The 17,276-nt window shown below is 43.4% G+C and overlaps 1 protein-coding gene across 1 annotated transcript; it reads left to right on the top strand.

Moving 5' to 3' along the window:
• The first annotated feature begins 322 nt into the window (after nucleotides 1-322).
• On the top strand, nucleotides 323-1,348 carry LOC123995532 (trace amine-associated receptor 1-like). The gene has a single exon (XM_046299171.1). It carries the CDS (start codon nucleotides 323-325, stop codon nucleotides 1,346-1,348), a length of 1,026 nt encoding a protein of 341 aa, XP_046155127.1.
• The last annotated feature ends 15,928 nt before the right edge of the window (nucleotides 1,349-17,276 follow it).

Below are 17,276 nucleotides of genomic sequence, written 5' to 3'. Positions count from 1 at the left end.
TGTGATACATCACCATCTGCATGGCTGAGAGGTAAGGTATGCTGAATTGAACAGAAGGATTCACTTAGCCATCTTTTGAAATGGCAAAACACTTCCCTTTTGGTATTTGTGGAAATATTTCCAATGAATAAGTAAGAGTAAAGAACATTTAAATACATTTTATCAAGTGACAAAAATACAGCATTTGAATTGTTTAATTTAATCATCCACCATAATGTAATAATTTCCAACTAATATTCTGTAATTGATGTTTACATCTATAGTAATAATGTGACAATAATGTATCGTTCATATTTCAGATAAGATTCTTTCAACCACGACCATGGAACGAGGAATCAGTCTCAGCAAGGCTGATATTGTTGAGAATATATTTCTATGTTTTGAATCAGTGAATGGGTCTTGCAAAAGATCAATCTTTCCTCCAACAATACGAGTATTATTGTATCTCTTACTTGGCTCAATGTCTGTTCTCACAGTGTGTGGCAACCTTCTTGTAATCATCCCCATCATTCACTTCAAACAGCTCCACACCTCAACCAACTACCTCATCCTCTCTCTGGCTGTGTCAGACCTCCTCTTGGGGGTTTTAGTGATGCCTCCCAGAATGGTATATTCAGTGGAAAGCTGCTGGTATTTTGGAGATTTATTCTGTAAAATCCAAACCAGCACTGATGTTATGTTGAGCAATACATCCATTCTTAACTTGTGTTTTATTTCTATTGACCGGTATTATGCAGTGTGTCGCCCTCTCCTTTATAGAACTAAAATAACTGTTCATGTTGTTCTGATTATGATGCTGGTCACCTGGACTGGTTCTGCTATAGTAGTGTTTGGTATAGTATTTCTGGGGATCAGTACTTGGGGCATGGAGGATTTTTACTATAAAAATGTTGCCTGTGAGGGAGGATGTATTTTGTTTCAAAACAAAGTGTCGAGTACTGCGTCTTCGGTGCTCTCATTCTTCATCCCAGGAGTAGGGTTGCTTAGCATCTACCTAAAGATTTTCCTAATAGCACAGAGACAGGCACGCTCAATTCAGGGTACAACCAATCAGAACTCAGTAGGCAAATCACAGAGGAAGGCCACCAAAACACTTGCTATCATTATGGGGGTATTTCTGTCATTCTGGACACCCTTTTTTGTTGTCAACTGCATTGATCCTTTTATTAGTTACTCTACCCCTCCCGTTTTGCTTGAAACACTTATATGGATTGCCTATTTTAATTCAGCTATTAATCCCATGGTGTATGCATTCTTTTACAGTTGGTTCAGGAAGGCGTTTAGAATTATAATTTCTGGTCAAATATTTCAACCTGACTCTTCAGAAATACAATTGTTTTCAGAATAAATACAGTGAGCTCCAAACGTACTGAGACAATGACACATTTTTGTTTGTTTTGGCTCTGTACTCCAGGACTTTGGGTTTGAAATGATACAATGACTATAAGTTTAACGTGCCGACTGACAGATTTAATTTGAAGGTATTTTGATAAATATCAGGTGAATCGTTTAGAAGTTACACCACTTTGTACATAGTCCCCCCATTTTAGTGGACCAAAAGTTTTGGGACGAATTCACTTATGTGTATTAAAGTAGTAAAAAGTTTGGTTTTTGGTCCCATATTCATAGCACGCAACAATGACTACATCCAGCTTGGGACTCTACAAATAATGATAAATAATGTTTTGTGTAATTTTGGTGTCACTTTAAATTATGAGAACGTTAGAGACCCACAAATATCATACCCCCAAGACATGCTAACCTCCCCTGTTGTTGTAATGGTGCGAGGTTAGCTTGTCTTGGGGGTATGATATTTGTGTGTCTATAACTTTCTCACACATCATTATTCACGATTCATTCAGGATTATCCGTAATCATGGTTTTAACCACATTAATGTAGAGGTGTTTAGAAACGGTCCTCCCGAGTGGCGCAGTGGTCTATGACACTGCATCACAGTGCTTGAGGTGTCACAACAGACCTGGGTTTGATCCACGCTGTGTTTCAAATGGCTGTGACCGGGACTCCATTAGGAGGACAATTGTCGCCCGGGTAAGGGGAGGGTTTGGCTGGGGGGGGGGCTTTACTTGTCTAATCGGGTTCTAGCGACTACTTGTGGCGGGCCGGGAGCATGCAGGGTAACCCTGGTTGTCAGTTAAACTGTGTTTCCTCCGACACATCGGTGCAGCTGGCTTTCTGGTTAAGCAGACGGGTGGGTGTTAAGAAGTGCAGTTTGGCGGGTCATGTTTCAGAGGATGCATGACTCAACCTTTGCCTCTCCTGAGGGAGTTGTAGAGATAAGACAAGATCTTAAATGGATATCATGAAATTGGGGAGAAAAAGGGGGTATAAAACAACAACAACAAAATAAGTGTTTACAAACATATTCTATTCTTATTTACAATAAAAATTGCCTCAAATGACACAATACATTATTTACCATTAATTTCCATTGGTCACAAAATAATCTGAAACACAACCGAAAAAAAAAACAGCAAATGCATTCGAAAAATTTGTAGTCACAAGCTGAATGTAGTCATTGCGTGCTATGAATATGAGATCAACAACTTTTGACTCCTTTAATACACATATAAGTGAATTTGTCCCCAATATTTTTGGAGCTCACTGTATGTCTAAAATCAATACTGACAAAGAAGTGTGACATATGCCTTTGTTCTCAGTCCTTTATTAAACTATATCAGACACAGGTGTGTAGGTTTAAAAAACAAGTACAATCCAGTTGGCCCCAAAACATGAAATCAATCCATGTCATCTAGTAGGAGTTAGTCTCTCCTCTCCCATATCTTATACATACATACATACATACATACATACATACATACATACATACATACATACATACATACATACATACATACATACATACATACATACATACATACATACATACATACATACATACATACATACATACATACATACATACATACATACATACATACATACATACATACATACATACATACAGTGGGGCAGAAAAGTATTTAGTCAGCCACCAATTGTGCAAGTTCTCCCACTTAAAAAGATGAGAGAGGTCTGTATTTTTCATCATAGGTTCACTTCAACTATGACAGACAAAACAATTTAAAAAATACAGCAAATCACATTGTAGGATTTTTAATTAATTTATTTGCAAATTATGGTGGAAAATAAGTATTGCACCACAGACTGTCCAGGAGTTGGCGGATGCTTTAGTCCAGGTCTGGGAGGAGATCCCTCAGGAGACCATCCACCACCTCATCAGGTGCATGCCCAGGCGTTGTAGGGAGGTCATACAGGCACGTGGAGGCCACACACACTACTGAGCCTCATTTTGACTTGTTTTAAGGACATCAAAGTTGGATCAGCCTGTAGTGTGGTTTTCCACTTTAATTTTGAGTGTGACTCCAAATCCAGACCTCCATGGGATGATAAATTTGATTTCCATTGATAATTTTTGTGTGATTTTGTTGTCAGCACATTCAACTATGTAAAGAAATAAGTATTTAATAAGAATATTTCATTCATTCAGATCTAGGATGTGTTATTTTAGTGTTCCCTTTATTTTTTTGAACAGTGTATGTTTGCACTTAGGTGATATTACTGAAATAAAGATTATTTGTGTTGATAATGTGCAATGTTTTTTGTGAAACTGACTATTTTTGGAGATCTTACTTTATAGATCACATAATACAGTATATCCCTTAATTTACCTTCATCTCATAACAACTGACCAACAGTACGCACACAATATACAGTACCAGTCAAAAGTTGACACATCAACTCATTCAAGGGTTTTTCTTTATTTTTACTATTTTCTACATTGTAGAATACTAGTGAAGACATCAAACTATGAAATAACACATATTATATATGTAGTAACCAAAAAAGTGTTAAACAAATATATTTTATATTTGAGATTCAGACCCCTTTGGTATTTTAAAACACATACATAAATGCCTTATATCATGTGACGCTGTACTTACTATAAAGTCAGACACCTTTGGTCATTCATTACACATAAAGGCTTAATGATGTAAACACAAATGTATTAACACTTAGGGAATTATAACTAATAACTAACATACGTCCTTTTATTTTTACATTTTTAAAACAATACAAATACATTCAGTTTAAAAAGGTTCAGCAATGCAATTACATTGAAACATTACACAGGGATGTGAAGAGTGTAGCTTGTTTCTGAGCTGGCGGATGAATGGTTCTTGACTCTTTGCCTGCTGGAGGTACTACATGTTGGTTCCCACCTTAAAAGTAACAACAAAGAAAATGAGCAGGTCTGTCAGGAAATGCCTTTGTCACACCATCTGGATAAGGACATTTCTGTAAAGGGGAGATTGGAAACTCATCAATCATACTATTGTATTCCTCTACTAGCTACATACATTTTGCTAGCTAGCTAACGTAGCAAGCAACTGCTGTGAAGTCACTGAATTGATTTGAAATAACGACTGAGGTACATCAACTATGTAATTTAACTCAACACTTAACTGCGACAAACTCATTTACATGACAATAAATACGTTTTAACTTACTTGTTCGTTTTATGCTGTCCAGTGGCACCACAGGTGGGCATTTGATTTGCGAACTCATCCCGTGCGCTTATTGTGCTACAGAAAAACTGGTAACCAGATAAACCTTGAAGGGCATGCCCTATGAAATAAAGGGCACCTACACTCAAAAATCTAAGTTTCTTAACACTTTTCTTAGATTTTTCACAGACCTCAAAAGTCATCCCCCTGATGTGGTTTAAGCATTGTTGTGAATGCGCCATGATTTATACAGGATACTAACCTCAACATCAAAATCGTTAATCCATATCACAATTCCATACCTAACACCTTGATTTTGGACATAATTGCCTGAATGGACTATTTCTACCAAGGATTAACAAGAAAAAAATGTCTAACAAAACAAAACCTGCTGAAGAAACACAGCGGAACCTGGAAATACCATCCGCAACAACACTGAGTGAGTAAAGTTCAGTCTGAACCTACTTCTGAACGCTAAAAGTAAAAGACAATAATATGTGTTATATAAAGCTTAATAAATAAGGCTACAAAGTACCAAGCTGCTAGGCAAGAAACTGACCAACAACCTCAATTAGCACTGAGGTGTGAAGTCAGAGGTACTTCACACCGGCAGGAGTCTCACAAGCCCTCTACCGTCATTCACAGTGTCATGTTCCGACCTTCCTTTATTCCTTTATTATGTCTTTGTGTTAGATTGGTCAGGGCGTGAGTTGGGGTGGGTAGTCTATGATCTTTTTTCTATGTTGTATTTCTGTGTTTGGCCTGGTATGGTTCTCAATCAGAGGCAGCTGTCGATCGTTGTCTCTGATTGAGAATCGTACTTAGGTAGCCTGTTTTCCCCATTTTGGTTGCGGGTGATTGTTTTCTGTTTTGTGCGTATTCCTTAAAGAATTGTTTCGTTTTCGTTCTCGCTCTTTATGAGTTTTGTCATTTCAGTGTTCAGTTTATTTTGTTTATTAAAATGAACACTTACCACGCTGCACCTTGGTCCTCTTCTCCTTCTTCCACTTACGACAGCCGTTACAGAATAACCCACCACAACCGGACCAAGCAGCGTGGTAACCAGGAGCAGAGGGCTCTGAACTCCTGGACTTGGGAGGAGATTTTGGACAGTAGGGTACCCTGGGCACAGGCTGGGGAATATCGACGCCCCCGGGAAGAGCTGGAGTCAGCCAAAGTCGAGCGGCGGCATTACGAGGAGGTAGCCCAGCAGCGCAACAGGCACAAGAAGCAGCCCCCTCTAAAAAATTTGGGAGTGTGGCAGAGTCAGGTTGGAGACCTGAGCCCACTCCTCGTGCTTACCGAAGACAACGTTGTACTGGTCAGGCACCATGTTATGCGGGGGAGCGCACAGTGCCGCCAGTACACACTCTATGCCCAGAGCGCTATAGGCCAGCCCCCTGCAAGAGCCATGCGAGAGTAGGCATCCAGCCAGGGTGTGTTGTGCCGTCTCAGCGTGTCTGGTCTCCGGTACGCCGTTTCGGCCCAGGGTACCCTGTGCCGGCCCTGCGTGCTGTGTCTCCGGGGCGCTGGGAGGGTGCAGTGCATCCTATGCCTGCGCTCCGCCCGTGCCGGGCAAATGTGGGCATTGAACCTAAGGGAGAGGTGCGAGTAGTATGCACCAGATCTCCAGTGCTCACCCACAGCTCGGTTCAACCTGTGCCTGCACTCTGGATGGTCCAGGCTAAAGTGGTCATCCAGCCTGGAGGAGTGGTGCCAAGGGTGCGCACCAGAGCTCCATTGCTCCCCCACAGCCCGGTCCATCTGATGCCTTCTCCACGCACCAGGCCTCCTTTAGGTCTCCCCAGCCTGGTGGGTCCTGTGGCAGCACCACGCACCAGGCTGTCTCTATATATATATGTATATATATATATACAGCATGCAGAGGTCTGTCATTTTTATCATAGGTACACTTCAACTGTGAAAGACAGAATCTAAAACCAAAATCCAGAAAATAACATTGTATGATTTTTAAGTAATTAATTTGTATTTTATCGCATGACATAAGTATTTGATACATCAGAAAAGCAGAACTTAATATTTGGTACAGAAACCTTTGGTACAGCACCACTGCACCAAGCCCTGTCCCTTCTGCTCCTGCCACAAGTGTTCATCTGCCCAAATATATTTGTGCAGGCATGGATATGCCTCAGGGCCAAAAGGGCACAGCATGGAGGCGTTGCTGTGTTGTTTGCAAAATGAAGTTTCCCATCACATGCACCACATGCTCAGTGACCCTCTGCTTTACATCAGAAAGAGACTGCTATGGCATCTGGCATCAGCAGCAGAATATTGTCTAGAGTTTTGGCAAAGTTGGTGGGGTTATAAGGCAAAGTGGGTGGGGGCTAGGGTCAGTATGTTATATCTGGAGTACTTTTCCTGTCTTATCCGGTGTCTTGTGTGCATTTAAGTCTGCTCTCTCTTTCTCTCCTTCTTTCTCTCAGAGGACCTGAGCCCTTGGACCATGCTTCAGGACTACCTGCCACGATGACTCCTTGCTGTCCCCAGTCCACCCGGCCTTGCTGCTGTTCCAGTTTCAACTGTTCTGCCTGAGGCTATGGAACCCTAAACTGTTCATTTTTACTCTTGAGGTGCTATCCTGTTGCACCCTCTACAACCACTATGATCTCCACCTGGCACAGCCAGAAGAGGACTGGCCACCCCTCAGCCTGGTTCCTTTCTAGGTTTCTTCCTAGGTTTTTGCCTTTCAAGGGAGTTTTTCCTAGCCACCGTGCTTCTACACCTGCATTGCTTGCTGTTTGGGGTTTTAGGCTGGGGCTATATAAATAGATTTGATTTGATAGAGGACTGAGCGTCTTCCAAATATTGAAAGTGTGTAAATAGTTACCCATGTTATTTTGTAAATATATATATATATATATTTTTCCTATATTTTTTCATCAATAATTATATATTTTCCCATTTTTGTTTCCATTTCTTTTTCTATTTTTTTGTTGGGGGGCAGGGGAGGGGGGTGTTAGAATACCATTTTGGTATTTTGTATATAGTTATTCGTTTCAAAATGAATACCTTCACCAATTTGGCCACTTGCGTACATTTGGGCTACTTGTGTGGGACACCTGGGTGACTTCATGATAAATGTCATGTAGCACACTCATTTTGGAAGTTATCATTCTGGATCTTTGTAGTACTGTTGCCCTCTTAAATTTGTCACTGAAATTGTCCCCATCATCCATTTACATTTACATTTAAGTCATTTAGCAGACGCTCTTATCCAGAGCGACTTACAAATTGGTGCATTCACCTTATGACATTGAGTGGAACAGTCACTTTACAATAGTGCATCTAAATCTTAAAGGGGGGTGAGAGGGATTACTTATCCTATCCTAGGTATTCCTTAAAGAGGTGGGGTTTCAGGTGTCTCCGGAAGGTGGTGATTGACTCCGCTGTCCTGGCGTCGTGAGGGAGTTTGTTCCACCATTGGGGGGCCAGAGCAGCGAACAGTTTTGACTGGGCTGAGCGGGAGCTGTACTTCCTCAGTGGTAGGGAGGCGAGCAGGCCAGAGGTGGATGAACGCAGTGCCCTTGTTTGGGTGTAGGGCCTGATCAGAGCCTGGAGGTACTGAGGTGCCGTTCCCCTCACAGCTCCGTAGGCAAGCACCATGGTCTTGTAGCGGATGCGAGCTTCAACTGGAAGCCAGTGGAGAGAACGGAGGAGCGGGGTGACGTGAGAGAACTTGGGAAGGTTGAACACCAGACGGGCTGCGGCGTTCTGGATGAGTTGAAGGGGTTGGCAGGGAGCCCAGCCAACAGCGAGTTGCAGTAATCCAGACGGGAGATGACAGGTGCCTGGATTAGGACCTGCGCCGCTTCCTGTGTGAGGCAGGGTCGTACTCTGCGGATGTTGTAGAGCATGAACCTACAGGAACGGGCCACCTCCTTGATGTTGGTTGAGAACGACAGGGTGTTGTCCAGGATCACGCCAAGGTTCTTAGCGCTTTGGGAGGAGGACACAATGGAGTTGTCAACCGTGATGGCGAGATCATGGAACGGGCAGTCCTTCCCTGGGAGGAAGAGCAGCTCCGTCTTGCCGAGGTTCAGCTTGAGGTGGTGATCCGTCATCCACACTGATATGTCTGCCAGACATGCAGAGATGCGATTCGCCACCTGGTCATCAGAAGGGGGAAAGGAGAAGATTAATTGTGTGTCGTCTGCATAGCATTGATAGGAGAGACCATGTGAGGTTATGACAGAGCCAAGTGACTTGGTGTATAGCGAGAATAGGAGAGGGCCTAGAACAGAGCCCTGGGGGACACCAGTGGTGAGAGCGCGTGGTGAGGAGACAGATTCTCGCCACGCCACCTGGTAGGAGTGACCTGTCAGGTAGGACGCCTTCCAAGCGTGGGCCGCGCCGGAGATGCCCAACTCGGAGAGGGTGGAGAGGAGGATCTGATGGTTCACAGTATCGAAGGCAGCCGATAGATCTAGAAGGATGAGAGCAGAGGAGAGAGAGTTAGCTTTAGCAGTGCGGAGCGCCTCCGTGATACAGAGGAGAGCAGTCTCAGTTGAATGACTAGTCTTGAAACCTGACTGATTTGGATCAAGAAGGTCATTCAGAGAGAGATAGCGGGAGAGCTGGCCAAGGATGGCACGTTCAAGAGTTTTGGAGAGAAAAGAAAGAAGGGATACTGGTCTATCTGAATGTTTGTTTTATCTTGTTCATTTTAAAGATTATGATACAAAAATAAAAAATGAAAAACATATGTTTTTTTTCATTGTTTTATTTAAATCAGATCTATTGTGTTATATTCTCCTACATTCAATTCACATTTACACAAACGTCAGAGTGTTTTCTTTCAAATGGAACCAAGAATATGCATATCTTTGGTTCTGTGCTTGAGCTACAGGCTGTTAGATTTGGGTATGACTTCAGGCGGAAATTGCACAAAGTAGGGGGGAGCTCTAAGTTGGGGCTAGGGGGGCACAAGGAGTTCCCTGAAGGGAACACGCCCTCCCATTCAGCTGATAAAAATATTCTTTAGAAATATTTAACTTTCACACATTAACCTGTTACTCCTACCCCATACTTTTTCGAACATTCTGTTAAAAATCGCGCAACATTTCAGCGCCCTGCTACTCATGCCAGGAATATAGTATATGCATATGATTAGTATGTGTGGATAGAAAACACTCAGACATTTATAAAACTGGTTAAATCACGGCTGTGACTATAACAGAACGTGTGTTTCATCGAAAAGTGCAGGAAAATCTGATCACTGAAAATGGGAAAATATATCCATGCGCCACTTGAACGTGTTGTTGAATGGGAACCACATTAAATGGGGCCGAGGTTGCAATACCTACAGCTTCCACACGATGTCAACAGTCTTGTCATTTGCCTACGATTTGTTTCTTGGTCAAACGGACACAAGGCAGCGCATTTCTTCCGGTCTCCGACCGGATATTTTGGTTGAGATTTACCCGGACATTATTTCCAGACGTACAGCTATAAAATATACATCGCCTCGTGATCAATTTGATCGATTATTAACGTTTACTAATACCTAAAGTTGCATTACTAAAGTATTTTGAAGTGTTTTGTGAAAGTTTATCATCAACTTTTTTAATTAAAAAAAATGACGTTGCGTTAAAAAACGATGTTTTTGTCCTTGATCACACAGTCTTCATAGATCGATATCTAGGCTATATATGGACCGATTTAATCGAAAAAAAAGACCCAATAGTGATGTTTATGGGACATCTAGGAGTGCCAACAAAGAAGATTGTCAAAGGTAATGAATGTTTTATATTTTATTTGTGCGTTTTGTGTAGCGCCGACTATGCTAATTATTTTGTTTACGTCCCCTGCGGGTCTTTTGGGGTGTTACATGCTATCAGATAATAGCTTCTCATGCTTTCGCCGAAAAGCATTTAAAAAATCTGACTTGTTGGCTGGATTCACAACGAGTGTAGCTTTAATTCAGTACCCTGCATGTGCATTTTAATGAATGTTTGAGTTTTAACGAGTGCTATTAGCATTTAGCGTAGCGCATTTGCATTTCCAGATGTCTAGATGGGACGCCTGCGTGTCGGGTAGGAGTAAGAGGTTAACAAGTCCAATACAGCAAATGAAAGATAAACATCTTGTTAATCTACCCATCGTGTCCGATTTTTAAAATGTTTTACAGCGAAAACACAACATATGGTCCTTCTGTAGCTCAGTTGGTAGAGCATGGCGCTTGTAACGCCAGGGTAGTGGGTTCGATCCCCGGGACCACCCATACGTAGAATGTATGCACACATGACTGTAAGTCGCTTTGGATAAAAGTGTCTGCTAAATGGCATATATTATTATTATTATATTACCACCAAATTCAAAAACACAGAGCGATATTTCACAGTCACAAAAGCATAAATATAGATAAAATGAATCACTAACCTTTGATTATCTCCATCAGATGACACTCATAGGACATCATGTTATACATGTATTGTGTGTTTTGTTTGATAATGTGCATATATATATATATATATATATATATATATATATAAATCTCAGTTTACATTGGCACGTTACGTGCAGAAATGTTTTGATTCCATTTTGCAGAAATACTCACAATAAACATTGATAAAAGATGCAAGTGTTATTCACAGAATTACAGATATATGTATCCTATATGTATCCTCTATGCAACCGCTGTGTCAGATTTTTTTTTAAACTTTACAGAAAAAAAGTAACCTGAGAACGGCGCTCAGAACCCAAAGAAATAGCCGCCATTTTGGCGTCAACAGAAGCTACAAAAAACACTATAAATATTCACTTACCTTTGAATATCTTCATCAAAAGGAAGTTCCAGGAATCCCAGTTCGACAATAAATGACTGATTTGTTCCATAAAGTTCCAAAAAGCCCATCATTTAGCCACTTGTTGTTAGCTTGTTCAGCCCAGCATTCAATCCTCAAAAAGCACGAGCAATTCCTCCAGACAAAACCTCAAAAAGTTCCGTTACAGGTCGTAGAAACAAGTCGAATGATGTATGCAATCCATATTTAGGATGTTTTAAACATTAATCAGCAATAAGGTTCCAACCGGAGAATTTCATTGTCTGTAGAAAAGCATAGGAACGCAAGAACACTCTCTCTGTCATGTTTTGTCTTATATTGTCTTGTCATTTTGCTTTTCCTTCTGTTCGTTTTCCCCCTGCTGGTCTTTTTAGGTTCGTTCCCCTTTTTCTCTCTCCCTCTCTCTCTCTCTTCTCTCTATCGTTCCGTTCCTGCTCCCAGCTGTTCCTATTCCCCTAATCAATCATTTAGTCTTCCCACACCTGTTCCCTATCTTTTCCCCTGATTAGAGTCCCTATTTCTCCCCTTGTTTTCCGTTTCTGTCCTGTCGGATCCTTGTATATTGTTCACCGTGCTGTGTCTTTGTATCGCCCTGTCGTATCGTGTTTCCCTCAGATGCTGCGTGGTGAGCAGGTGTCTGAGTCTGCTACGGTCAAGTGCCTTCCCGAGGCAACCTGCAGTTCATGATCGAGTCTCCAGTCTGTTCTCGTCATTACGAGTGGAGTTGTTCTTTATGCTTTATTTACCGCTCCGAATTGTCTAGGAGTATTGAATATTTACTTTACTGGATTAAAGACTCTGTTTTCGCCAAGTCGCTTTTGGGTCCTCATTCACCTGCATAACACTCTCGTGACCGCGCGTAATGAGACTGAGGCTTTCTGCCAGACCACACACTCAAAGAGCTATTATGAGCCCCTCCTTTATAGTAGAATCATACAACCAGAATCTAAAGACGGTGACATCTTGTGGAAGCCCTTGGAAGTGCATTCTCATCCATATCTAAGGTGGACATCCAATGGCACTGTTTTCTAAATTGAGTTCTCACTTCCTGTTTGGATTTCTTCTCAGGTTTTTGTCTGCCATATGAGTTATGTTATACTCACAGACATAATTCAAACAGTTTTAGAAACTTCAGAGTGTTTTCTATCCACCAGTAATAATACTATGCATATATTCCCATCTGGCCATTTACTCTGGGCACGCCTTTCATCCAAAAGTGAAAATACTGCCCCCTAGCCTCAACAGGTTTTCACCCGCACGGCATGACGAGGTAGTCATAATGGCCAGATGTGGTACTCATGTTCCACTCATCTCCCTCCCGAATACGCACCAGATAATACGTGCTCCTGAGATTCAGTTTCGTGAAGAACCGCGCCCCGTGAAATGATTCCACCGCCGTAGCGATGAGAGGTAGTGGGTAACTAAAACCCACCGTGATGGAATTGAGACCTCGATAATCAATGCACGGACGCAAACCACCCTCCTTTTTCTTCACGACTCGAGGAGACGGGTGACATGGAGGGCCAAATGTACCCCTGTACCAGAGCTTCCGTGACATATGTCTCCATAGCCAACATCTCCTCCTGGGACAAAGGATACACGTGACTCCTGGGCAGTGCAGCATTTACCTGGAGGTCTATCACGCAATCCCCCTGTTGATGGAGTGGTAATTGGGTCGCCTAGCCAAACCGGCATACTCAGTGGGAATGTGTACGATGGAAACCTGGTCTGGACTCTCCACCGTTGTCGCACCGATGGAAACTTCTACACACCTGACTGAACACTCATCAGACCACCCCTGGAGAGCTCCCTGTCTCTACGAAATCTTAGGATTATGAATAACCAGCCAGGGAATCCCCAGCACCCCCGGAAACGCAGGTGAATCGATAAGGAACAGACTAATCCGCTCCTTATGAACCCCCCCCGCGTAATCATCTCCAGAGGAATCGTGGCCTCCCTGACCAGCCCTGACCTTGACTAACGGAATCCTCAACCTCTGGGCGAGTCCGCGATCTATAAAGTTCCCCGCTGCGCCTGAATCGACTAGTGCCTTATGCTGGAGAGAGGGAGAAAAGGAAACAAATTAATAAAAACATGTGACCAACAGGAATCTTTGGGAGAGTGTGGTGCTGACTCACCTGGGGTGACCGAGGAGTGTTCTGCCCGCCCTCTCGACTCCCAGATGGTCTCCTCCAGCCACAGCTGGTACAGGAGGAGCCTCCTCCTCCGGTCTCCCTAGATGCAGTCCACGAGCAGCCAGCAGATGGTCTAGCCGGATCGACATGTCTATAAGCTCGTATAGGCTGAGCATAGTGTCCCGACATGCCAGCTCCCTGCGGATGTCCTCTCTCAGGATACATCTGTAATGGTCTATCAGGGCCCTGTCGTTCCACCCCGCTCCAGCGGCCAAGGACTAGAATTCCAGTGCGAAGTCCTGCTCGCTCCTCGTCCCCTGCCTGAGATGGATCAACCTCTCACCCACCGCTTGGCCCTCCGGAGGGTGATCGAAAACGGAACTCTGGGTAATGACCCCTCGCCGAGTCGGGCCCGTTCCAAACGGCTTTGGCCCACTCCAGGGCTTTACCCGTCAGGCAAGAGACGAGGACACTCACACTCTCCTCGTCCGAAGGAGCCGGCCGAACGGTGGCCAGGTAGAGCTCTAGTTGAAGCAGGAATCCCTGGCACCCCGCCGCCGCTCCATCGTACTCCCTTGGAGGCGTAATACGCAGAGCGCTGGCACCGGATCCCGCTGGAGGAGATGGTAGTGTTGCCGGTGGGAGTGTTGGAGGGGTAGTAGGGAGACCACTCCTCTCCCAACGGTCCATCCTCTCCATCATCTGATCCATCGCTGATCCGATGCGATGGAGGATGGATGTGTGATGAAGGACTCGCTCCTACATTGTGGGGAGAGGGGAAGTCGCTGCTCCTGCTGACTCCATATTTTCGGGTGCGGGCTTCTGTAACGCTTGAACAGTGATGGGTGTGGAGTCAGGCGCAGAGAGCAGAAGATTCGAGGGAAAACGCTTTAATGTTCAAAATCCAGGAACATGTACAATTGGGTGAAGCCAAAACACAGGCACAAACACAACCCAAGGACCACTGGTAATAACCCGGAAAGCGAAAACCCAACAATAAACAATACACCTCTTACGCACATAGAAACAAGCCCGCACAAACACAAGCATGCAAATCGAACTTAGATAATACCAACCCCAAAACCCCAACAAGGAACAGGTGAAAACAATTAGACAAAACCAAACAAAAAGGAAAAGGGATCGGTGGCAGCCAGTGACCGACGAAAACGACCACCGAGAGACACCCGAACAGGAAGGGGAGCCACCTTCGGTGATATTCATGACAGCTTATTGTACTGAGATGGCTAAGTATTGGGAGGATGGTTTGCCTTGGTGACTGTTAGCAGCTAGAGAAGTTTCACAGGAGAGCACCGGTTTCAGTCCAAATGACCTTGTGTTTGGATATGGGGTGCGTGGATTTTATTTGTTCTCCAGGATGACTGGAAGTCTTCCGAGCCCCCTCAGTCCCTGTTATCTTGTGTGTGTGATTTCTGGAGACACCTGTACGCCACTGGTGAAATGGCTAAAGAGATGTTTTCATCTTCACAGGAGAGGATGAAGGGCATATTTGATCTGAAGGGCATATTTGAACTGAGCCTCGTCACTTTAGTCCAGGTGACCAGGTTCTTGCTCTGCTGCAATTGTTGGTTCTCCTTTTCAAGCCAAGTTTCAAGGTCCATATACGGTTGTGAGCCAGTGCACTGACTGTGTTGATCAAGTTGGAGCAGCTAAGTTTGTAAGTAAATGTGACCTGTTAACCTCTTGCTCCTACCTGGCACGCAGGCGTCCCGTCTAGAGCTCTGGAAATGCAAATGCGCTACGCTAAATGCTAATAGTATTAGTTAAAACTCAAACGTTCATTAAAATACACATGCAGGGTATTGAATTAAAGCTACGCTCGTTGTGAATCCAGGCAACAAGTCAGATTTTTAAAATGCTTTTCGGCGAAAGCATGAGAAGCTATTATCTGATAGCATGTAACACCCCAAAAGACCCGCAGGGGACGTAAACAAAATAATTAGCATAGTCGTCGCTACACAAACCGCACAAATAAAATATAAAACATTCATTACCTTTGACCATCTTCTTTGTTGGCACTCCTAGATGTCCCATAATCACTATTGGGTCTTTTTTTTCCGATTAAATCGGTCCGTATATAGCCTAGATATCGATCTATGAAGACTGTGTGATAAACGGAAAAAAATAGCGTTTCATAACGTAACGTCATTTTTTAAAATTCAAAAAGTCGACGATAAACTTTCACAAAACACTTCAAAATACTTTTGTAATGAAACTTTAGGTATTATTAAACGTTAATAAGCGATCAAATTGATCACGAGGCGAAGTATACTCTTTAGCTGTCTGTCTGGAAAAAATGTCCGTGTAACTCTCAACCAAAATATCCGGTCAGAGACCGGAGGGAATCGATTCCCTTGATTCGGTTTGACCAATAATCAAAGCTGAATCAAATGACAAGACTCTAGACATTGTGTGGAAGCTGTAGGCACTGAAACCTCGGCCTCATGTAATTCGGTTCACTTTGAACAATTCCTAGAAGTGGCGCAAGGATATTTATTTCCATTTTCAGTGATCAGATTTTCTTGCACTTTTCGATGAAACGCACGTTCTGTTATAGTCACAGCCGTGATTTAACCAGTTTTATAAACGTCTGAGTGTTTTCTATCCACACATACTAATCATATGCATATACTATATTCCTGGCCTGAGTAGCAGGGCGCTGAAATGTTGCGCGATTTTTAACAGAATGTTCGAAAAAGAGGGTCGACTGAAGAGGTTAAAGGGCTATTGGCAGGTGCCACTGTCGAGTAGGGCACGTGAAATCTCTAACTTTATTACGCCTGTATTACGTCTGTACTCGTATTCAGTTATGAGTTTCGGCCTGTGTAATGCACCTGCCACTTTTCAGCAACTTATGAACAGGGTTGTTTCCGGTCTGGCCGGATGCGCTTTTTATCTGGACAATGTAGAGATACATGCAGATACTTGGGAGGAACATCTGTGACCGTTACATACCTTGGAAAGGTAGTTGGGCAGGGTGAAGTGCGTCCTGTTCGGGCTAAGTTGGTAGCTATGGATGCTTTTCCACCACCAACTACTAAAAAGAAACTGATGCGTTTCTTGGGAATGATTGGTTATTACCATAGTTTTTGTAAGACCTTCTCTACTGTGGTCGCTCCCATGACAGATTTGCTGAAAGCTAAGGCTCTTTACGTATGGTCTTGCTGTCAACAGGCTTTTGAAGATGCAAAGAGGTTGCTTACCTCAACTCTGGTGCTGGCTGCTCCTCGTGTGGATTTGTAATTTACCTTGCAGGTGGATGCTAGTCATGTGGGGGCAGGTGCAGTTTTGCTGCAAGCAGATGTGTCTGGTGTTGAGAGGCCTGTTAGTTTCTTTTCCAAAAAGTTTAATCATTATCAGTTGAACTACTCGGTCATGGAAAAAGAAGTGCTAGGACTCATATGAGCGCTACAACACTTTGAGGTGTATGTCGGGTTGGGAGCAGTACCTACTATGGTTTACACCGACCATAATCCTCTCACCTTCTTGAGGTCCATGATGCGTCCTAACCAGAGGATAATGAGATGGTGTTTATTTTTACAAGCATTCCATCTCGATGTGCGGCACATCAGTGGGACTGATAATGTCATTGCTGACGCGCTCTCTCGTGCGCCCTGTCCCTGAATGTCCACATGACTGACCACTGTTACTTTATGTTTGGTATTGTCCTGTTCTATCGCTCCTGTCTGTACTCTTCTGGTCTCGTTTTCTTTCCTCTAAAAGGTTGCTTCCTGTGCGCAATTGTTGCTGAGGTCTGTGGAGGACAAGGTTG

Source organism: Oncorhynchus gorbuscha, linkage group LG14 (genome assembly GCF_021184085.1).
Source record: "Oncorhynchus gorbuscha isolate QuinsamMale2020 ecotype Even-year linkage group LG14, OgorEven_v1.0, whole genome shotgun sequence".
In the NCBI taxonomy this organism is placed as follows: Eukaryota; Metazoa; Chordata; class Actinopteri; order Salmoniformes; family Salmonidae; genus Oncorhynchus; species Oncorhynchus gorbuscha.
This window is presented reverse-complemented; position numbering and strand designations above follow the sequence as displayed.

Excerpts from the sequence above, each read along its gene's own strand:
- LOC123995532 (XM_046299171.1), top strand. The coding sequence starts at position 323 with ATGGAACGAGGAATCAGTCTCAGCAAGGCTGATATTGTTGAGAATATA.